The sequence below is a fragment of the Xiphophorus hellerii genome, chromosome 16 (assembly GCF_003331165.1).
Source record: "Xiphophorus hellerii strain 12219 chromosome 16, Xiphophorus_hellerii-4.1, whole genome shotgun sequence".
Taxonomy (NCBI): Eukaryota; Metazoa; Chordata; class Actinopteri; order Cyprinodontiformes; family Poeciliidae; genus Xiphophorus; species Xiphophorus hellerii.
This window is the reverse complement of record NC_045687.1, coordinates 25,852,951-25,877,808: the sequence shown is the minus strand read 5'-3', so window position 1 is coordinate 25,877,808 and position 24,858 is coordinate 25,852,951. Positions and strand designations below refer to the sequence as shown.

General features: G+C 40.0%; 1 protein-coding gene across 6 annotated transcripts in view; it reads left to right on the top strand.

Moving 5' to 3' along the window:
• The window catches only part of hdac5 (histone deacetylase 5), a 66,496-nt gene that overhangs the window by 282 nt on the left and 41,356 nt on the right, over positions 1–24,858 (top strand). For 2 of the 6 annotated variants that reach the window (XM_032586722.1, XM_032586721.1), the window contains exon 2: positions 16,359–16,503. In XM_032586722.1, coding sequence (XP_032442613.1) covers positions 16,452–16,503 — 52 coding nt within the window. In that variant the 5' untranslated portion in view covers positions 16,359–16,451. Of the gene's footprint in view, positions 1–656; positions 822–16,358; positions 16,504–22,210; positions 23,468–24,858 lie in introns of those variants that run through there. The other 4 variants (XM_032586723.1, XM_032586718.1, XM_032586720.1 and 1 more) reach the window with 4 other exon arrangements.

The following is a 24,858-nucleotide window of genomic DNA, read 5'->3' as shown; positions in this document are numbered from 1 at the left end:
CTCCAAGAGGGAGTGCGAGCGTGAATGCGTGTGGCCGTTCTACTATATGCTTCGCTAGTTAAATGTTTGTTCTGACTACTGTTGGAAGCAATGACATTTTAGGCTGCGACTACAGACTAAATGTGTTGGCGTGCACAGAAATGCTACAGCTAGCTAAAGGACAGAAGCTTTTACTTGGCAGATCTAGTAACTAGCCAGCTTTTAACCAGGTAACAGCACAGGTGTTTGCTGTTGCAACATGCTCTGGGAACTTTCCGTGGAGACACCAGCTAACTATAATGCATCTAACAACTAACAGCCAAAGGTTAACCACCAGAATCTACAGTACAAGCATGCAGCTAACAGATGGGAGCAATTAACTCTTTTGATGGCTTAGAGCTGATTATAAGCCAACATGTAATCGATCGCAGTCTCCAGTCACTAGCATCAGTAAGATGTGCAGCTACCAGATCACTTCTTCAAGGAGACAGTGTAGGTTACACATGCATATATGAATGAGGTGCCTAAGAATCTAACACAGAAGCACAAACGCTTTAATACTTTACTTAAAGCCTGTTTCCAGGTTGTTTCACTGACTCTAAAGATGGAAGTCCCAATTTCTGAAACCATTGTTTATACATATATTATACATGTCCCACTTAGGACTGGCAATAAATTGATAATGTATATTGCAATAGACACGTGATCAATATAACTAGAAAACATGTCCAATAGAATGTTCTAATTTAAGTAAACTGCGATCCAGAACCACACAGCATTCTGGGGGATGTAGGTCAAGGAAGGGCATTCTTCACTCAACCTCTCACAGCCAGCTAAGCAAGGTTGGTGGCATCAGCTGACTCATTAAATAGTTAATACTTTATTATTATTTGTTGTAATAATGATATAATTATTTTGCATTCATTGGTAAACTAGCAACAATTCACTTTAACAACAGCAATTTTGTGTTTCATCACAGTGCCTCATAACTGCTTAAAAATAAAATGAATGGGTTGGAGTGAATGTAGAAAAAAGAGTGCAACAGCTTGAGAGGAAATTGTGCATAAAACAAAAAAATGTCACGCCACCAGTTTGGCAGTGTTGCAGATATTTAAAACAACAAACAAATTAATAATTGCTGATATCGACTTATATCAAACGCTTATATAATTTTTCAGCCATATTGCTCAGCCCTATGTCCACTACTACTTTGATACCAAAGAAGCAAATTTGCAATACCTGCCTTTAAAAAGAATAATAACTTTATTATTTTAATAGTTATGTAATGTGTACAAGTATGTGCATATTGTTTCTGTCTTTTATTTCCTCTAAAGAGTATATAGTTCTACTTAATGTCTGTATGCTGTGAGTGTGTAAAAGTGAAGTCAAATTCTATGTGCACACAGTCTTGGCCAATAAAGCTAATTCTGATATATAAATAATGGACATTTCCAAATTAATTTAATTGACTGCACTTTGTATTAAGTCCCTTACAAAAATCTCTACCCCCCATGAATCTGTACACATTAGTCATGTTAAAACCACAAAATTGAATATATTTTAATGGGACAAGTAATAAACCCAGACAACGTAGTACATAATGTGATATGGAACCATATGCTACATGGTTTTACTTTAATACCGCTATTTAAAATTCGATGCTATCAACAATATTCAGATACTGAATAACTGGAGTCCACCACTGTGTAAATCAGTCTCAGTATAAATCCTGAACATCAACCTAAAAAACTCCATCACCAAAATGAAACATAATAGTAGCAGCAACATGTTAGGGATAGAGGACAATTCTAAAAGAAAATCTATCAGCAACTGCAAAAAGATTTAAGACCTGTTTTACCTTCTTGAAGGACAACAATTCTAAAGTTAAATTAGCTTCAATTGAGCAAAAGACTCCTAAGCTACTGCTGCAGCACATTTTCTAGCCGTCGTACTATCATTGTGTTGCAATGGCAAAGAACGGTCAAGATAAAATATCTGTTATTTGTAACATATTTGGAATACAGATGTGTGCACTATTGGAATGGCAAAGGACAGTTTGGATGTAATATTTGGTAAGCCACGATATTTGTGGAGAAACTCTGCTGAAAATAACATATTTAGCCCTGTGGACAGATGTTTACTGTCCTTTTGTTATGGTCCACTGGTGTTTGGGCTTTTAGTTTGATTTAATTTCAGTCTTGGTTATTTCTTATTGGCTTTTCCATATTTCTTGGTATGCTAGTTCTTGGGTTTTTTCCCCCCAACAATCTTTGTTTTTGATTTAAACATACTAATTCTTCTCTCCCCCCAGAGAGCATGTCCCTAGATAAAAACCTTTGGTAACACTTTATTTGACGGGGTGTGCATAAGACTGACATGAGACTGTCATAAATATGACTTAACATCTGTCATAAACATGAAGGAGTCTTTATGAATGTCTAAGACTGTTGTCATGAAGTGTCATTCGGTGTCATTATTTACCGAATGTCATGAAGTGTCATTCGGTAAATAATGACACGTTTAATGCAAAATTGCTCTAAAAGTTGCATTGAAAGTCCATTAAAAGCGCCAGCTTTGCATTAAAGTGTCATATAAAAACATAAGACAAAGTTGGCAGTTCATGACAACAGTCATAAACATTCATAAAGCCTCCTTCATGTTCATGACAAATGTTAAGTCATATTTATGACAGTGTCATGTCAGTCTTATGCACATCCTGTCAAAGTTCTACCAAACTTTCTAACCTCCCTCCATCCATTTAAGACACGCTTATACCTAGTGGGGTTGTGAGATGTGCTGGTGACTATCTCCAGCGGTCCACAGGTTTTTTTCCTCATAATTATTAAATGCCAATTTTTATAGTATCTAAACATAAAACATGACATTTTAAAAAAATATTACACATCAACATCTATCTGTACATTAAACTTTTATTCCCATCATTAGTAACAAAATATCAAACTGAACCTCTTTTTACCTGAAGCATTCAATGGTTTGTTTGTTTTTTTCATCACAAGTTGCGCAGTACTTTGTCTGAAGACCAGGAGAACTTGAACAGAGTGTTGTTTTTACCTGCAGAAAATACACTTTCCTTCTTTTTTTATTTTGCATTTCTAAATGCAAAAAAACAACATTGGCAATGACAGGCAGCAGCTTAAGCTCAATGATATCTACCTGGTTAAATCAAACTTAAATAAATAAGTGAAAAATATACAATAACTTTAATAAGTTATTGTGTTAAAGCTACACTGCCTTTTCTTCCCAGTGTTGTGACTGGAACTTATAGTCAGCAGTATCGCTTGGAATTTCTGGTATTCAAGTCCATACTTCGTTTAAGGTGGTAAAACAAATTGCTTGTGTTTCCTCTCTTCCACATACTTTGCAGATTACATTTTCTGTTCCTTGTCTGACTGCTTTACCCTCCTTTGATCTTGAAAGACACAATCCTTTAGACCCCACAAGTTTACCCCAGGCACATCCCAGTGGGGCTCACACTGATCCCACGTGCGCTTTTACCCTTCCTACTGTGTGACAACTAGGATGAATTAGAATATATGATTCTGCTGATTCTGTCGTGAATGTTCAAACTAGTTAGCATGGCCACTGATGACGGTGGATAAACAGTTTTCCCGTAACAGTAAGTTGTTTCTCCACCATCAGCACATTGAGCAGTGCGTACGTGAGGTTGATTGAAAGTGCTAAGACCCTTCTCCTGGTTCTGATTAGCTGTTTTTGTCCATGAGTGGTGCTTTTCTCATCAGTTGGCATCAGTCCTCCGCATCCTCCCAGTGCGGGAGGATGCGGAGGACTGTGTCTCATACTGTCACGACATATATGTTTCAACAAATACGTAAAAAAAAAAAAAAAGTTTGTTTTTTTCAAAACTTATATACAGCAGCTTTTAGGGTTGTGTTTTAACTGTAGCAGAGAAGCTATGTCAATGGTGTGGTCATTTTATGATGTCATAAATATATATGATTTCACTAAATATCAGAAAGCGGCCATAACAGCAATGTTAATATTGGTATCAACCCACATTTTTGTACCTGTTAAATCCTATTACTGGTATTACTTCAGAATGAACCCTTGTCTCAGTAGGATCATCCGTATAAATAAAGGTCAGACTTAAAGATAATACCAGTGGAATGAACAATGGCATATGACAAGAGATATTAACAAAAGTTTACTCTTTCATTGGCCATTATCTGCTATAATAATGAACAGATGTTTAACTGTCTGTCTTCTTAGCATTTGGTATGATGTACTCAGCACTGACAGCATTTCTTGTGTTTTCGCAAGTAGCGGGTAACAAAGGTTAACAAAATTTGACTACTGACCTTTATTAAATGATGTGACGAAGAAATGTATGTCCCAGCCAAAGCATCTAGTTGTGCACATTAATGCTTTAGAGAAAGATTAGTCATTGAACTAAGTAAGGCGTAAACCCTTGTAATATATATGTAATAAATACAAATCTGCATTATTGCAGATTTGCTAGATTTTTGGTACAATTAGCTGCTAGGTTGCTCATGATTGATGGCTATTTAGTGAATACAAAAAGATCTTCAAAGACCACTGTAATTGTCACAATATTTGAATCCTTAAAAATATGGTAGCATCATCACTGCAACATCTTTGTGACAGGTGGGAATCATTTTCAATGCAATTCTGTACACATGAAACCTTCAACTGGATTAAAGCGTTTTGTAGAGCAGGAAGTTTGATGGCACAATTTATGCATCTTAACCAAAACCTTCTTCGCTCTGAAGCCAGTGTAAGAAGTGCATTTTTCAGTACAAAATACTTAATTTACCCTACCAGAATATAAAATGTCTCATATCATCTATGTACTAGAATAACTAGAGTCCACCACTGTGGTACTCACCAAAAGCAGTGCTTTTGCCACTCCTAATTAAATCTGTGTGGGCTTCTGGGTCAAAAACTGAGCAGAGCGATATGTTCCTTACCCATTATGATTGATGACCATAAGGGTATTGTCCTCTCTCTTTTCTTTGGTCCAGCTATCCATGAAGTCTCCTTTTTAACTCCTCTGAAAATTAGAGTCAAAGTTCAGGTATTATTTGAGCTTTTGATATGTCAGTCAGCTGCTCCTGTTTGCAAAACATCTTGTTGTCACATTCACACAACATAACAACTGTCTCATAGTAAAAGAAGAAACAAAAATTCTTCAAAATTCTTCTGCACTGTCGTGCACAACATTGCAGCTTGAAGAATTTTTGTTTCTTCTTGGCATAATTCTAGAGAATTTTGAAATGCTTTGAGATTGGGATAAAAAAAAAAAGGCAGCAACACTGTCCCTGTCCTTCAAACTTTAAATATCAGCATTTTGGGGTTAGCTTTTTATTTGTTGAGTAGCATACTATTCGGATTGTTAGTTGACACTTAAGAATGTGGAATGCTGTTTATGCCTGGTTCACACAGCCAGATTTTGAAATTGTTGGCCGATTTTCAAAATCTGAGAAACCACACATGACGATAAAAAATCATAGGTATATCAGGTGTGATTGTGTAGTGTGTGTGTGTACAGCCCACAGCAGGAGCAAGACCCCACACACGATTTCATTCAACATTCAGATGGACGGAAAATCTAAGTTTGTTTGAAGGTATGAGCGAGGGAATCCAGGAGAGCTTAGGCACTTCACCCAGGTGAGCATAGAAACCACATAGGGCTAACACTCAGGTGTCGAAGGTCTGGGAGCCAGCTCTTCTTATCCCGCCTGCTGATAATCTTGATGGGATGCATGTGCCGGAGCACACCTGCTGGACATTAAATGAGCCTAGGTGCTCCATGACACCCTCGAGTGGTTTCTGATAAACCTAACACCACACAAGGACATCACAAACCAAATTCCTTACAACAACCCAATCAGCAATCGCCACCAGGCGGAGCACAGAAGTGACTAAAATTTCTTGCTTGTCAGAAGAGAACAGAGGAGACTGGTAACCTAGGGAGACTTCAAACTGGGAAAACCAGTGGCTGGTAAGGTTATGAGCACCATCAACCCAGTCATAAGGACTTGTGGCGGTGAAGCAACGTGAGGTGGATTCTAGTTCTTGGTTCATGTGTTCAGTTTGACCATTGAATTGTGGATGGAAACTGGAAGTAAGACTGTCCTTGGTGTTGAAGGCTTTGCAGAGCTGTTTCCAGACTTGAGAGATGAACTGGTGGTCATGATAGGACAGTATGGAGAATGCTGTGGAGATGAAACATGTTTGACCAGTAGTTGAGCAGTTTGGAAGGAAGTGGAAGATTTTCTGAGGGGCAATATTTGCCAGGCTTTGGAAAAACGATCAATGTTGGTAAGACTGGTGATCATACCTTTGGATGGTGGTAATCCAGTAACAAAGTCAAAATGGTAATATGAGACCAAGGTTGTTTGGGAATGGGGAGAGGTTGAAGGAGTCCAGAAAATGATTGATTGCCGGTTTTATTGCAGTCGCAGACATGACAAGCAAGGGACATATTCTTTGTCTTTATGGATGGATGACCACCAGAAGTTCCAGTTGATGAGGGCGACGGTTTGGCTGATTTCAGGGTGGAAGGAGAATTTTACTGAGTGAACCCGATGAATGAGTCAGGCACAGATTCAGGAGGGAAAGTAGATCTTGTTAGGGAGGCCAGTACCAGGATCATTCAATTGAGCTTCAGTGATGATGCCTTTGATTTCCTATGTGAAAACTCCAACAGAACAGATGGGTGAAAGGACGAGAGCCAGGGCTTTATCCTCGGAGTTAACATAGAAGTTAACAATCACCTACATTGTATTTGCTTTCTGTGAGAGAAAGACAGTGAGAGAAAAAAGAACAAGGATGTACACTGAACAACTTACAGTCGTGCCAGTCTGTTGAAAACGAACTCTTAAATGGCCGTTAGTCCAATAATGGACATTGAGCTGTGCAGCTACTGCTCTGGTGGACATCTCTGCATTCAACTTGCCAATGTCACGCTCCTGCATAACTTGCAACATCTGAGGCATTATGACTTGTGACAAAATTTGACATTTAGGGGTGGCCATTTATTGTCCCCAGTCCAAGGATTGTCCAGCTGTTGTTCATTTTGTCTGATCACCCACTGGACATGCCCCACCCATGCACTGAGTAAAAAAACAACTCACTGAGTAATGCTCAGTAACAGCAAGTTGGATTAAAAATTATACACAAATTAAGAGAAATATTATATTTGTACAATAAAATGTCAGCAAATGCTCATTTACAGTTGTTAACTCCACATGGCAACAATATTTAACATGGGATGTTTATATTTTTGTTCAGTATAATTAGTTATCAACAGGAAATCTTTGTGACAGCACAGCTTCAACCCCCAAGTCAGAATCATCCACCTCAAAAATAAACTAAAGGTGGGGGTCAGGCTGAACAAGGACTGGCGCTTCGGAGAATCTCTTCTGATGACTTCAAGGAAGACTTTGTCGGCATCCAGGGTCCAGATGAAGGTGATCTTGGCTGAAGATAAGATAAGATAAGATTTATTTGTCATTGTCATCAACAGATTACAACGAGATTGAGATTTGCTCGACTCGAGTTAAGATGCAGGTTATGTGTATATACGTAATATACAAAGATAAAGAAATGAATAGTACAAAATGAGAAATAAATAGACATCAGAAGATGGTTGCAGTGCCTGGAGGTGTCGCAACAGAATTTACATTTATAACAAAGTGGTGTCAAGAGCAGAAGTTCTTATGCCTTTGAATTTAGTGCCATGATTGCCATCGGGTAAAAACTGTTTTTTAGGCGATTTGTCCTGGTTTTTATTGCTCTGTATCTCTTGCCTGATGGCAGCAGCTGGAAGAGACCATGGCCAGGGTGTGAAGAGTCATTTAAAATGTCCAAAACTTTCTTGTGGAGCCTGGAAGTGTAAATCTGTTCCATAGTGGGGAGGGGGCAGCCTATGGTTCTCTGCTGCTGAAGTGAGAGATGTAAGGGGTGCTGCTGTTTGGCTGTAGTTCCTAATGAAACGGTGGTAGAACTTAGCAAATCCTAGAAAGCATTGCAATTGTTTATGGAAATGTGCCAATCCAGTCATCCCTGAAAAGCTTTGGTTTGTGCATACGTGTTTGCCCTCAAACATTTAGCCCAAAAAGATAACGGATGGTTTGTGGAACTCACATTTTTCTGCTTTCAGATCATTTTTTTTCCAAGTGGCATTAAAGGATGAGGTGGGTGTGTTTCATATGGTATTTCCTGATAGAGAAAGTCACAGAGGACATCGTTGATGAGATTTTGAAAAACTACAGGTGCATTTCACACAGTGGGGTCCGAAAGGCAGTCTTCCACTCAACTTCCTGGCATATGTGGACTAAATGGTTGACGTTGTGTAGATCGAGCTTGGAGAAGATGGTGGCTTCATGGACCGGTTCAAAAGCAGAGAAGATGAAGTAAAGGGGGTTTATTTTTGATTGTTACCTGGTTGAGCCCCCTGTGATCAACACAGGGCTCAAGGAACCCAATTTTTACCAACAAAAGGAAGCCTGCTCTCAGAAGTGAAGATAAGTAGTAGATATTACCTATATTCATAGATTAATGGATGTACTTTTTCATGGTCTCACATTCTGGATAGGACAGATTTAAGAGACGACTGGATGGCAACAGGACACCATGGAGAAGATCTATGGCACAGTCATACAATCGATGGGGAAGCAGAGAGAGAACTTTGGATGTACTGAGCACTTGTTTGAAATCCAGGTATTCATCAAGGACATGCTTCTTTTGGGCAGCTGGGAACTGGCTTGGAGGAACGGCAAACAGACAGTCAGTAGGTGAACCAGAACTTGATGTGGGATTCAGATCAGTCAAAATGTGGATTATGTTTGCTCCTCAGCACACGAAACGCGTTACACACACAGTTGGTGACAAAAAGCACTATACATTATATAAATAAGAAAGACCAGAATATAGCCATCTGCATTTTCTGGGTGAAAAATATGATCAAAACTGAGCTAAAAAGCACCTGTGTTGCACATAATATTAGCTGAGAAATAACCGAAATTAGCTTTATACAACAACGTTATGGAAGCGAGAGTAGCTCAATATAACCACATAAAAAATATGGTCATCCTCAAACAAACACAAAACTGCAATACGATGTTTTTTAAAAAGTACTTACCCAGTGAAAGTCATTCTTTCACCAGGTAAACAATGACCCGTGAACGGCCCTCTAGCCATTCACGGGCCCTCTAGCCCTTGAACGCCTCCAGCCGGTAAGCATTCCACAATGCAACTGTACATATAAAATTTATAGTACAGCTGTAAATTTTCCAGTAGTCCAATCACATCCTATATACTTTCTATTCGCATTTCAGATCACAGTAAGGAGCTTTATTTTCAACATCCAGCCACCTTACTGTATTTTCATGATGTAGTTTTTACAGCCATTTGTTACAGTGTAGCCGACTGTCAGACTTCCACATGATTGTCTAAGCCAGGGGTGCCCAAAATTGGTCCTCGAGGGCCGGCATCCTGCATGTTTTAGTTTTCTCCCTGGTTTAACGCACCTGGATCCAATAATGGCTCATTACAAGGCCTAAGAAGAACATTGACATGCTGTAAAGGTTGTTGGTACCACCAGGAAGAGAACTAAAACATGCAGGATGCCAGTCCCCGAAGACCGACTTTGGGCACCCCTGGTCTAAGCAATAACATGACGATAACATACATTTTTGTATTAAAAAATGTCTAATTTCTGAGTCTAAATTCTGGGTTTTCATTACTTATAAAATAGTAATTTAACTGTGTGGCCAATGAGTAAAATGAATTCTGAGATTACTTATGTAAGAACAGCTAGAACAGCAGTGTGTGTGTGTGGGCGTGTGTGCGGGTGTGTGGGCGTGTGTATATGTGTGTGTGTTTGGAGAACAGTAGGCCTACGTGTATGTTACGTATTTTGTTGGCATCTTAAGATGGATATGCACAGAGGGGCTGACGTTACATTAGATTTGTGACTATCCAAAAACAGGAGGACCAGCAGGGAAATTACCTCTAAATCCTCTGCTCCCTCCCGGTCTCTATTGCTCACACTTGCTATTTGTTTAGGGAGGAGGTGTTCAGGTGAACTGTTACCATGGCAGCCAGACCCCCAGTTGCCAGGCAGCACTTCCTGCTCTTCTGCAGAATGGGAGGGGCCAGGTATTTTGGGAAATGCTGGTGTGAAGAGGAGGAGGTGGTAGAGAAGTAGAAAGAGGACCAATTCCCAGTTCTGGGTACTTTAGCAGCGGTAGGAGAAAAAAAGATGCTGCAGTGTTTCTTCCTAACATGAGCTTGGGTGTCATGTCATTAGGTCATTAGGCTAATGGAGCAGTTTGGCAGCAGATTATACTCAGAACTATTGCAACATAAAACACAGTATACAGTGACCAGGGATTTGAATGTGTTCTAAAATAAATAATTTGTCCCTTCTGACACAGTGGAACATACTTAGTCAACATTATTGTAAGTTATTGTACTTAAAGATACAGAATAAATCATGAAGGTAGCTTGAGAGTAGGGATAACAGGCACAGCTCTTTGATGGACTGAATCTTACTAAACCACTTAGGTGATTTCTCCTTAGCTACAATTCCTGTTTCTTTTGAAGTGCTCCAACGTTCCATCTTGGATCCAGTGCTGTTTTTATGACACTACCACTGAGGGTGATTGTTAATAACCATAGTATAGTTGCTGGACTGCTTGAGTGAGATTCAAACCTAGATGACTTGTAATTCTTAACATATAAATGATAACAAAGCACATAATTGTGTTCAGGTACAGTCATATTTATGATCACTCATAAGTATGAGTGATCATAAATATGATCAGAGACTCTGGTCCTAGGAGACTCTGGTCTCCTAGGTCTGTAATCCACTTTTATCCACTTATCTGTCAAGAACATTGGCGTGATATTTGACAGCGATATTACGCTGAATAAGCAGGTAAGCTTTACCTGGTAAAAGTCGGTAAAAGTCAAGCTTTTACTGACTCAGACTTATTGCCAAGGTCAAAGGTTACCTCCTTCTCAAGGATCTGGAGAGAGTGATTTATGCCCCTATATAATCACATCTGGTTTATTGTAATTCACTTTACTATGGGATTGACAAAAATAAAAAATAATTAATTCTCTGCAACTAGTTCAGAAAGCAGCAACCCAGCATCTCATCTGTAAGTGAGAACATTATCACATATCACCAATACTAGCTTCTGGTACTATAGGACTGATTTTAAAACGTTGTCAGTTTTTAAATGTCTGTTTTTAAATGCCAGAGTATGTGTCCAAATTGTTGAATTAGTATAATCCAGCCAGAATGCTCAGGTCTGGTTACTAGCTACTGGTCGAAGTCCCAAAATACTAAATTGAAGACTGAAATGTGACAGAGCTTTTGAGTTTTCTAGACTCTGGGACAGCCTGTCAATGCACATTAGATTGGCCTTAACCCTTGAGAGTTTTACATCTTTTAAAAAGACTCACTATTTGTCCTTTGTCCTGGAATTTTGGTTTTATGTAATATACAGATAACATATCCCATCTTGGTAAATCTTTCTCAAGTGCCCCGTATGTTATATAAAAATTGCTGCAACAATTGAAGAAACTCTGATAAAGCCCCAAAACAAACAGTTGTTAGTATTAACCTTTGTTTAGGTGAATGTGACCATCTGTAAATCAGTGCTATGAGATACATTCAGAATTTCTGCTAATTGGAATTAGAATGTAAAAAACAATTTATTTGTTGAGTTACTGATCATTATCTTTATATAACTGAAAGTTTGATCAGGGGTCTGCAGCCTTCACAGTCCAAAGAGCCAGGCTGCAGACCCTGCATTATATAAACTTGTGTGAAAAGGGTAAATGGCTGTCACTTTGCCCATTGTTACAGTTTTTTTCTTGGACTGTTCATGATTGACAAAATATAAAATGTGGACTGTTTTATATGTTTGAAATCTCAAATTTTGTTGTCAATAATGTCAACAATTCTATTTGCAGTTTGTCAAAAATACATTATGGAAAATAAATGTAGACTAAAAATGTAACCCTATTTAATGAGCAAAATGTTAAAAAGACAGTTTAATGCCATAAAGGCAACACAGTTAGTATGCAGAGCAGGAGACTGTTAATGTGTGCACCAAGTCAGAGTAAGTAAGTTAACTGCAGTAAGATGTCTGCAAATACTGGATCAAGGTGACATGATGATCCAGATAGAAAAACCTTAGGGAGATAGGAGCATTAAGCAGTTCTGACCAGAGTTTAGTCTGAGAGCCTTACATTGCACTGATGCACCTAGGCTATCTGTGTGTGTTTTAATATACTCAAGGAGGGTGTACATTTATTTTCAGGATGTCAATGTTTGTCAATTTTCCATGTATCCTTCCTCTTCACCATATCATTACTTTAGCAGTAGATGGAGACAGAGGACCAGGGGGATCTCCAGTAAGCTTCAGGGTACATCTTGTTTTTCAATTTAGAATCTTGCAATAAACCAAACACAAATCACAAAAAAGTTATGTTCAGGGATCAGTGCTGAAATCTACCAAGTTAAATTTGTTTGTATACATATCAAACATTTATATACAAATCAGTCCACTTTCTTTGTATATTTACTAAGATACGCTGCTGAGTGTGAAATCAAGAATGATTTGTATTAAAATAGTTAATTGCAATTTATCTCCAACATTTAAAACTAGACTGGCATTATTAGGTTGTAGATGCATGTAAAAACAACATATCTAACCATAACTCCTGCTTAAAAATAGATTTTTGTTGTAATTCATATTTATTGCAGTAGGCACTGTATGTGTGTCATGGATTACTTGATTTGTAGTATGTAATAACTAGGAAAACTATTTTTTCAGTAGACTGTTGTCGCTACCTGCTCATCCTAGAGTGAAAGTCAGTGACTCAATGCAAACTGCTGGGTTTATTTAGACAGAAACTTTTTAAACTACTTTGAATAACCAATAGAGCATTCTGTTTGGTAACTAGAATCAATTGGAATGTATTTATGATTGAATTGAAATAATTTTTTTGTAAAGTGCTGTGAGATGACATTGTTATAAATTGGTGCTATATAAATTAACTGAATTGAATTTTAGTTTGTTTTGCAGTATGTAATAACTAGGAAAACATGTTAACTTGCAACATTTGAAACTAGATTTGCATTATTAGATTGTAGATGCATGTAAAAACAACATATCTAACCATAAGGGGCTTCCATCATGGTAGAGGGGTTTGAGTGTCACAGTGATCCTAGGAGCAGTGATCCTAGGAGTTGTTTGTGCTTCTGGGGCTTTATGACCCTTGTAGGGTCACCCAAGGCACCCATGACTGGTACTAGGTGAGGAACCAGACAAAGTGCAGCCCAAAGACTCCTTATGATGAGCAAAATCATTGGGAATAATGATTCCTTGCTCAGACATGGGTCATTGGGGCCCAAATCTGGAGCCAGGCCTGGAGGTAGGGCACGTTGGTGAGGGCCTGGTGGATGAGCTTATACACAGCACAGCCCGAAGAGGAGACGTGGGTCCCCCTTCCCATGGGCTCACCACCTGTGGGAGAGGTCAAAGGGGTCGGGTGCAGTGTGGGATGGGTGGTGGCTGAGTGTGGGAACCTTGGCAATCCTTGGTTGTAGAAGCTGGCTCTTGGGACATGGAATGTTACCTCTCTGGTGGGGAAGGAGCTTGAGCTGGTGTATGAGGTTGAGAGGTTCTGGCGAGAAATAGTCTGTCTCACCTCAATGCATGGCTCTGCATTGAGGTGGGCTGAAGAAGGAATGTTATTGGGCTTTTTTGGTCTGTGGGTCTCTGGAAGCAGCTGATGGGTACTGGCAGTACAGGCAGTATGCAGCTCGGGTGGTTGCTGAGGCAAAAATTCGGGCATGGGAGGAGTTTGGAGAGGCCATGGAGAAAGACTTCCACGGCTTTGAGGTGATTCTGGTCCACTATCCGGCATCTCAGGAGGGGAAAGCAGTACAGCACCAACACTGTTTATAGTGGTGATGATGTGCTGCTGACCTCAACTCAGGATGTTGTGGACCGATGGGCAGAATACTTCGAAGACCTCCTCAATCCCACCAACATGCCTTCTATTGAGGAAGTGGAGCCTGGGGACTCTAGGTCGGGCTCTCCATCATTCACGATGATGTCGCCGAGGTTGTCAAAGAGTTCCTCAGTGGCAAGGCGCCTGGGGTGGCCTTAACGCTCTGGATGTTGTAGGGTTGTGTTGGTTGATGCGACTCTGCAATATTGCATGGACATCAGGTGCAGTCCCCCTGGATTGGCAGACTGGGGTGGTGGACCCGTATTGAAAAAGGGGGACTACAGAGGGGCCACACTCTTAAGCTTCCCTTGGCAAGGTCTATTCAGGGGCCCTGGAGAGAAGGGTCTGTCGAATAGTTGAACCTCGGATTCAGGAAGAGCAGTTTGGTTTTTGTCCTGATTGTGAAACATTGGACCAGCTCTACACCCTCAGCAGGGTCCTGGAGGGTGTATAGGAGTTCACCAATCTATATGTGTTTTGTGGACTTGGAGAAAGAGTTCGACCGTGTACCTTGGGGAACCCTGTGGGGGGTTCTCCGGGAGTATGGCGTACCGGGCCCTTTGATACGGACTGTTAGGTCTCTGTATGACCGGTGCTAGAGTCTGGTCCGCATTTCCAGCAGTAAGTTTGGCTCGTTTATGGTATACTGTGGTGTTGATACGATGCTCAATTGGTACCTATGGGCCCAAAGTGTGCCAGGAAAATATCCCCCACACCATTGCACCACCACCAGCAGCCTGAACCATTGATACAAGGCAGGATGGATCCATGCTTTCATATTGTTGATGTTAAATTCAGATCCTGCCATCCGAATGTCACAGCAGAAATTGAGATTCATCAGACCAGGCAACGTTTTTCCAATCTTCTAGTGTTCAATTTTGGTGAGCCTGTGCAAGTTGTAGCCTCAGTTTTCTGTTCTTAGCTGACAGGAGTGGCACCTGGTGTAGTCTTCTGCTACTGTAGCCCATCCGCCTCAAGGTTCGATGTGTTGTGCGTTCAGAGATGCTCTTCTGCATACCTCGATAGTAACGAGTGGTTATTTGAGTTCCTGTTGCCGTTCTATCAGATTGAACTAGTCTGGCCATTCTCCTCTAACCTCAGGCATTGACAAGGCACTTGTGTCCACAGAACTGCTGCTCACTGAATATTTTCTCTTTTTCAGACCAATCTCTGTAAACCCTAGCGATGGTTGTGCTTGAAAATCCCAGTAGATCAGCAGTTTCTGAAATACTCAGACCAGCCCGTTTGGCACCTGCAACCATACCATGTTCAAAGACACTTAAATCACCTTTCTGCCATGTCTACATGCCAAAATGCATTAAGTTGCTGCCATGTTGGCTGATTTGACATTTGCGTTAATGAGCAGTTGGACAGGTGTACCTAATAAAGTGGCCAGTGAGTGTATAGCTAAATAAAACTTATCTGCATTCCTGAAAATCTACAAAATTATCTTTATATAAAAAATGAAACTTCATTGAATTATGGAAGATTATTGCTCACTAACTTGTTTTTGCTTAACTGAAGAGGTAGAGGGGTGCCATATCACAAGATCAGATGCTTTTTTGCTCTAAGTCACTATTGAATAAACAACATCATCAAAAAAATTATTTAAAAGTCCTGATTTACCGTTAATCATTGTGTCATTTATTGCAACTATACAGGAGTCTATAGGGCCAGAAGTTATGTTACACTATCTGCATAACATTTGATGTTTTACAGCTCTGGAGTTAAGAGGGATTTTAAATGGTGCTTGCATAGCACTATATCAAGTCCAGAGAATCCCAAAGCGCTTTAAGCTACATTCAGTCATTCACTGGCTTATTACTGCTGGTGACAAGCTACTGGCTAGTACTGGCCACAGCTGTCCTGGGGCAGTCTGACAATTTTAGTAAAATTTTAAAGATAAAAATAAAAACTGTAAAAATGATAGTAGAGGAAGCATAACAAAAATCTGTCTTTTGCATCCTATAATAGCAGTTAGCATGTTTAGCTTTGCTACTAACAGTAGTGTTTGTATTCTGGATAGAAAGGTAGAATCTTACCTTAGTGGACATATTTCCTTGTTCAGCACTTTCCATGACTGATGCATATTGATTTCATAAGAAGATTTAACAGACCTTTTGTTGTACTGTAAACTTGTGTTCAGCTTCCTGTTATCTGCCCTCTGTTGTAGCAGCTTGAAGGAACAGGCTAATCTACACATTTGCTGATCTTAATGTTGTTAGAGCTTACAAAGATTTGAACAGTTATTATAACGCTGATTAGGTGCCTGCTGCTTAAATGCAAGACTCAGTAAGTGCTGCAAAATGATTCAACATGTTTTTGTGCATATTTCACAGGTAAACTCCACATTGAGGCCTTTTAATCTACCTGTTTGTCCTTTTGCTGTCCAACTCATGGATGATTCAGAAGACCCACTTTAACAGAAGCTTATGCAGGGCGGAAGTCCAGGCTCAGCCTTCATGAATTCATCCCACGAATCCAGTAAGTATCTTTCAAGTGGTTAAGAAATAACACCATGTTGAATCTTATTGAAACTTTTTCCAGCTGTAGTGTTAAATGGGGGAAATTGTGAAACAACCTGGTTATCATATAAGTATGCACATTTAGAGAAACATCTCACTGTTCATTTTCATCATTTAGTTTTTTGTTGTTGTCACACCTATTATAATTAATGTGAAATCACCTAAACCTGGGTTTACTTTTTAGCAGGCTACATACAGAAATATCTTGTTCATTCTGTATCTACTAATCAAATGTAGTGAGAATTTTAAGATGTCTTATTTTATTAGTTTTTTTGTTTATCCAAAATGATTCCAAACCAGTGATGTGACCATTCCTGTTTTATCCCCAATTTCCTCTTGAGCTGTTGTGCTCATTTTCTAATTTCACTGCACAGTGATCTATATACTCAGGCATACTGTGTGTATTCTGTTAACTGTGCAGATTCTGCAAACTCTGCCTGCAGACAATTCATAGTCAAGTGTATTGATTGCCCACATTTCTCAGGACAAATTCCTTAATTTCCCACAGTCCGAATATATATTAGCAGGTTTGATGTTAAGGTTTGAATGCCTCGCCCCATTCAACTAGGGCCTTCAATTTAAAGCACAACTTTTAAATTGAAGTGGTCAAACCTATTAGCAGGTTTGACGAGCTAGTTGAATGCCTCGCCCCATTTCTTTTATACCAGGGTAGCCAGAACACAACTGTCAGAGCTGCACAGAGAGCAGCAGTCATACTACTGCAGCATGAGTGATCTGCACCTTAATCTCCCCCGGGCCTTTAGATATCGTTTAGTACCTACGCTAACTAAACGATAGAGCAGGGGAATGGTTATTTTAACCAATTAGCTTTCAGATTCTCCACCCAACTCTTGCTTGAAGGCCTAAGAGATCTGATAGAAGGTTTCAGAGCGAATCATTAACCCCAAAGTTTAGCTAACAAAGCGCCACTTGTCAGCAACCTGCGATGCTCATAGTAATATGTGTGAATTTATTTTTATTTTTTGAAATACAATGGCTAGAAATAGAGAAATTGATTTGATCTCAGAAAAAAATTTAACATCCATTTTTCAGACTGTCTTTTTCTTAAAGGTCCACTGTCACGCTTACTTGAACAAGCTATATGATAGGTCTTTGGGCTGGGCAAAACATGTTCATTACATGTAATGTTGCCAGAGCTGAACAAACCTTTGTAATACCAGACCTTGTTATATTTTTTTTGTTTACTGTAGTATTTGTGACTTGCATACTTGTAAGGTTATAGTGGTGCATTAAATTGAAGGCCCAGGTACCAAATGCACGGTCTGCCACTGATAATTCCTAATTTTGACATGTAAGTGATTAGTTCAGTGTAATTTGGTTGTCATGGTTACCCCTATAGTATGCACACACACAGACAGCATTGTGGCTCTAGGGGTTGATGCGTCGCTAATAGAAACGCAGAGATGAGTCATCCACTGAGCCTCAGCAGCACACACACGTACACACACACCTTTGGCTGATGTGTTTGAGACTTCACATGTAAGGCCTACATGTAAAACAGTTGTTCAGTCACATCTGTTTTACCATCAAATTTGTTTCAGATCACAACTTATGGTGGGAGCACACATCTTGAGTAAGCTATGACAGCTCTGGATAATAGAAGCACAACAAAGCAGTTTAGGTAATGATGCAGCAGTGCAGGGCACTTTGAGTTATCCTGTGCTATTTATACTTCTGCCTATTTCTGTTTATTTGGACACTGCTATTGAGTCAACCCTAAAAATGAGCTCTACGACGCAAGGAGCTGTTTCTTAAGGAGGTGAGGATGATGAGAAGAAAAGGTGATGTGGGGAAGGTGAGATGTTAATGTTGATCAATTTCGATGATGATGCAAATATCATCATTTGTGAAAAGATAAGTGACAGCATTAACAGGTCAGCCAGTGGAGGAAGGTGTCAAGTGAAGAGTGAAAAAACTGAATTAGAGTTGATGTTTCTCCGGTTGTTAAAAATGTATTTTCATTCATTACTTAGAGCCACTTAGTTTTTTTCCCCTTTTTTCCAAAAGCCCTTGCATGCTGTGTTTGCTAATAATGAACAAAATTACATGATAATCTGCTTTAGCACCTGTGTTAAAGCAAAGCCTCTTTTGAAACTGAACTGCTGAACAAGCAAACACAAAAAATAAGAATGTTCAGTTTCAGTTCGTAATTGTCCAGACTGAGCAAAGTGAAAACTACAGCTTTTTGATGAAAGTGACCTTACATTGAATTATTATATTTCTCAACTGAAAAGCAAAAAATACAAACTGAAAGATTTGTTAAACCTGTTCTAATGGAGCAACAGAATATTCACAATGTTAATGGATTTTAGGCACTTTACCTTTTGTGGTTGAATTATCTAAAACGTCTTCTCTATGGGCGTGGCTTTAAGTGTTCTCCCTCAGAATCATCTCCATGAGCAGAGCTGTGCGGTTTCTCCCTTGTTTTTCATAACCACTTCAAGGATAGTCTAAGCTGCGGCGAGCTGTTTACTGCGCACAATGATTTGATTGACAGCAGACTGCATCCCTTGATCGACACATAATTTATGTCACTGCATGAGCTTAAGTCAGACTTTGCAAGCTTCAAACAATAACATTTCAAACACCTCAGTGGACTGGCTGACATGGCGTCTGCTATCAGAGAGCTGCTCAGTGTGGAGGAGCGTAATTACAAGCAGTGTCAGGAAAAACAGCGTCAACTTTTGAAGAGGCATGACCGTGATTTCACAGTCCTGCAAGCAGCACATCTCTCTGAAGAATAGGCATGAAATGAAGAAGCGACTATAATGATGCCATAAGCAAAAACCGGTGCAGCTCTGGTCAACATTTTGTTGGAGCTATATTTCGGCACCAGCCCGTGAGAGACACCGGAACTACATAACTTAATTTGGTATGACATTCATATTATTCTGGGGGCTTTTTCAACAAAGTTCATGTGTGGATATTGACATGCATGACCATCAGTTGTATAGCAGTAATGCAGTGCATAATTTCTACTGCACTACTTACATTCAAAGGTTGCACATATTTTAAAAAATAAAGTGCCACATAATAGATTTGCGTGTGTAGCAAACTAAGCAGCTAATCTAATTTGTTTTCATTATGTTTTAGCAAGCAATTAATTTCTATAAGACAAAATAAAATATCTGGATTTATTTCAGTCCATCAAAACCACAACCTTGAGGTACTCTACTGCCTAGTCTACTGCAAACGTCATCAGAGCAAAGACCATGTTCCTGCCTGTCTATCTCCACTGTGAGACAGGCCTGACATGGCTAGAACCAGGCCAGACATTAACCAGATAGAGTAAGACTTGACAATGGAAAAGGGGCATTTCATGAATAAAGGAAAAAAATCATAGAATGACTAAACTTCAAAGTGTACAAAGGTGATTATTGTATTAGTATAGACATACATGACGCCTGGTGCCACTTTCTGTCTTCTTTTAGAGACACACACATAGGCCTGTCGCGATAAACGGTAAATCAATTAATCGTTTGATAAATTAAAACTATCGACGTCATTTTAATTATCGGCATTATCGTCTCTTCTGGCCTTTTTCTCTTTCTGTTGATGACACCAAATGAAAAAAGGCTAAACTCCGGTGCTCTCCACTGACCCCCCCTTACTCATTTTACTTAGTGTAAAGCCCAGCGCAGAGGAGTTGTCGGCCGATTGTCGGCCCATTTTCAAAACCTGACAGACCACACATTACCCGACAGAAATCCTAGGTATAACGGTTCGATCGGGTTCGTTCCTGCCGTGTGGTGTCCAACAATGGGCACAAAATAATGGCTACAAGTCCAGTGAACTAATTTTAAAACCAGGCATTAATCAATGCTTTACTACAATCTACCTGCAATGCATGTGGCTAGTGTCAGCGTAAAGTCCTGACTGAATGAAAATCATTAGAACTTATTTACGTCACGTTAACGAAGAACAGCTGAAAAGTTACCGGGTTTATCAACTGCTGTAGCAATTTCGCTCCAACTCCTCCCCTTGTCATTTCTATATTCTTTGCATGTTGAATAAACATTAATGTTGTTTCCACCCGCTGGACTTCGGGTTGCTCCGTGTCAGCTGTTTGGGATTCCCCTCTGTAATTTCCCCTCAGAAAGCTCGGAGGAGAATCGGCGCTTTCTGATTGGCTGCCTGTCACATTCAACAGGCTGTGTTAACGGTCCCAGTCGGGGAAACCCCCTGATTTAGATCGGAGCGGCAACGACTATCTACCGTAACACACCACACAATCTTAGAAAGACCAACGTTCTAAGATTGTTGTAAGGGGAAAAATAGGAGCAAAAATCATGTAGTGTGAACTATTGCATCAGGTAGTCGATGTGCCCATCTTCTCTATTTAAATCTAATTATTACTGAAGGGCAACATAATATACAGACTTCATAATCTGCACTCTTTTGGTTGAATGCAGTATTTATTTACACTTTGGCTTTATGTTGTTTAGTTTTTTTTTCAAGTGAGTTTTTTGTTAATGGAGACTGAGAATCCATTTTATTTTTGTTTGTGGTTGTTTTGTTTATCAGCTCCAGTGTTAAGTGTTCTTTTGAAAATAAAGTGTATCTATCTTTGGCAAGAAATCACATGCATTATTACGTCATTTCCATTAAATCAGTGTAAAAAGGTCTTCAAACAATATTATCGTTTATCGCAATAATTTTTGAGACAATTAATCGTTCAGCAAAATTTGCTATCGTGACAGGCCTACACACACAGTGAGACACCAAAAAGCTGGCAAAAATCTTTGTCTTTTACTTAATTCTCACTGTTACCAGCATCCCAAGAAGATCCACACACGTTAGGCCAGACTACAAGAACAGGCAGACTGATACATTTATAGAGATTTCTGTTGCCCTTTGAGGATAGCAGAGTCTAGCAATCAACACCAGGCAACACTGATGAGTAGGTTCCACCAGAGCTTGGGCAAGCTCCAACAAAACTCTGGTGGGTTTGAATGAGAAATTTGTGTTCTGCTTTGTTATTTGTCAATATTTCTGCAGGCAGTTAATTTCATTGACACTAGTCTGACAAGCTGGCTAAAAGTTACTATGCTGAGGCTGAAGACTTCACTTGTGCTGTGTTAGTTTTTTGCTGCATGTGGATGGAAAAAAATCATCTCCATGTCTTTCATGGGACAAGCTGTCAGACGCTGAGAAGAAAATGTAGTCACATTCAACAGATTTGTAGTTGCAGTTTTATGCTGGTTTATTGAACTGGATATAAAGGGTTTTATAACTGGATGACAATCAGGGGGGTTTGGGAATATCACTATAAAACCTGAGTTCTGTCATAAGCTCTTTGGCACAACAGCAAGTTTGAGTTGACATGAACAGTTGTGTATAGTTTTACACTTTGTGTTAGGATGATGAAACCTCAGAAACACAAAATCAGAAGATGACTCAATTTCATGATTAATGAATCGTCTTTGAGAAGTGCAGTGGAGAGGAATGACAGAACTGAATGCAACCCCCCTCCACCACTGAACTCCAGAGCAGAGCTGGACGTAGAACTCTCAGTCTCTCTACCTCTGTCTATTTTTATCTATGGCTCCTCCTCCACTATAGCAGACTATTTTCAGCCACAATCCCTCCATCAAGCACCATGGGTTTCTCCTCTCTTTTCTTCTCTTCATCCTCTGGACGGTCTTCAGTCGTCCTTGTCTCCTTCGTCATCTTCTGAGCCTTCCTGAAATGAAACAAGTTGTTGTCCATATAACTTCCCTAGTGATCCACTTTCAGCCACCGCTCTCTGTCTCTCTCTCTTTCTCTCTCATTCAGTCTCCTCCCTCCATCTATCTCTCACAGTTCATTCACCAGCTCAGAGAGCGTCACAGACACACACCCGCATACACGGCAGGCTGTAAGCGTTAGCCTCCTGATCGGTTTAGATCGACTCTTTCTGCAGATTTTTAGGGGACGGATCAGGATTCTCCACTCCTCTTCTCTAACGAAGCTGCCCTGTTCTGCTTCCATCCTGTTTCGCTCTCTCTGCCTTTCTCTCAGAGCTTTGTTCTAATTTTGGAAACATGGAACCTCAGGGAGTGCTCTCCCGAAGCTATTTACATCCTTGCTGCTCTTCCTCCCCTTCATACTCCTCCTCTTCTCTCCCTCTTGTCAGCCAGGAGGTGAACAGTGAGACGATCCTTTGATGTAAGAGAACACAGAAAGCTCGACTTCTCCTTCATCTGGAAATTTTTTGGTTGTTCAGCTCTCAGAATTGTCCAGCAGGATGGGGATTACGCAGTGCTAGATGGTTTCCTTCTGTTGGGATTTTGGACTTCAAGCAGCCACTGCAACAGAAGAAACAAACTTCTGTTCCTGAGCTGACAGGTACCTGACAAAGTGTTTCTGTTTTCTGGAGCCAGCAGAGGACTTAAGAAGATCTATGCAAGCTTGGTGTTTTCTCATCTACTTGGACTCAAATCCCTCAATCCTATTGGAGAGGAGACTTCCTGGAACTCACACCTACTATGACAGAGAAGAGGATTTTACTCAAGGTGATGCTGGCCTGTTAGTACAATTGAAACTGAACAGCCACCGGAGCTCTAAGGAAATTTGCAATCTCAACTGAGACTGGATTACACAATGAAAACTTTTTAGAGTATTTATTCACACTTAACAGGACAATTTACACATAATTTGTATTTTTTACAATTTGTGGCAGACAGTTCTTCCTAAGCTATGCTGGTACCTCTAAAGAGCTGACATTTTTCTCTTCACAAACTTAAGCAGCAGCTCTTGTCCTGGCATGCTGTTACATCCCACTGTGTCAGGATTGTGCACCATGCTGCAGACCATCTACGAGACTGAGTCGTGTTTTTCCTCTGCCAGCACAGACAGCCACCACCAGCCTCTGGAGCTCCTGAGTGACAGCAGGGGCTCCGGTGCTGACATGACCGCTGCTGGTGAGTCATCTCTGGGAAGGCAGAGGTGGGGCTTACTAGGAATGCTGTGGTTGGATGAAATTAATAAGTAATTTGTTCTTTCTTTAGCAAGCATATTTAATATGTGGGTTTAGGAATTGTTTGTTTATTGAATAAGATCGGAGCATGGAGCTGGTTGGTAGTGCTCTAAAAGAGAATGGGAGATTTGCAGGAGCTGTAAAGCTAACATACTCTGTGAAATAGACAGGTGCTAGTGAGGATGTACAAGTAATGATGTAGAGTCTGATATTTGTAGTATGATTTGCATTTGCCCTCTTTGCTGAACCAAAGAGGGCTGAACCCCAAACAGTGGTTTTGCTTTTAAAAAACTGAAAGCAAAAACAACTATTTTTGGGTTTTCTGGATAAAAAATCTTTCAACCAATTGTCTTCAGGTGTGACCTACTTTTTTGTTGTAAACAATTTATATCTATATAAAATAACACTGCATATACTCCGAGCACACCATTCACAATAAAACATGGTGGTGGCGGCAGCATGCTGTTTGAGTTCTGCTGTAAGAGAGGGTAGCTGGTCAGGGTTGATGGGAAGATTAATGGAGCTAAATGCATGGCAATGTGGCAAGAAAACCTGAGAGACCTTCAAAAGACATATTCCCTAGACCAGGGGTGCCCAAACGTTTTTAGACTAAGATCTACTTTTTCTCTCACCAGCCGGCTGAGATCTACCACATGACACAAAGCTATAAAAATTATAAATGAAACTCTATTGACATATTTTATATGCAAACATACATCAGTTATAGCAGACATATTAAAGCAATAGAAAATCTAATCCAGTTTCTTCCTCAGTGAGATTCTGACACTGGGAGGAGGTTGCTGGTTTTTCAGTCAGGAGCTGGTTGCAAACCTGAGGCCAGCAGGTGTCAGTCAGCTATGATAGATCTGAAATTTAGTTTGATGACCTCAATATGAGAAATTGCAGACTGATAGGAGGAGCCAAAGAGATCTGTTAAAAGCACATCTTCTGAAGTTGGGTTATTTCCCCCAGAAGAGGACGTTTGGGTCTCAGACTACTGGTGGCGTTCACTTTGTCACCTACTGCCGAGATCGACTCAAAACCTTCCTGCGATCGGGAACTGTAGCCGCACATGCAAAGCTGAAATGGCAATATTTGAACCCATGCATATTCATGTGCACATGAATGGTCCACTTAAAGTCCAGACTTCAATCGAATAGAGAATTTTTGACAAAACCTGAAATTAGGTGGACTTTATTTACTAGTTCTGTGGCATCTGAATGTAATTAGTCGCTCTGGATTATATTTACAACATTACAGATACTGACGAGAACAACATTAGAAACAGTGTGTGTCTGTGTGTGTGAACCAGGTTTTTATATTCTTGTGGGGACC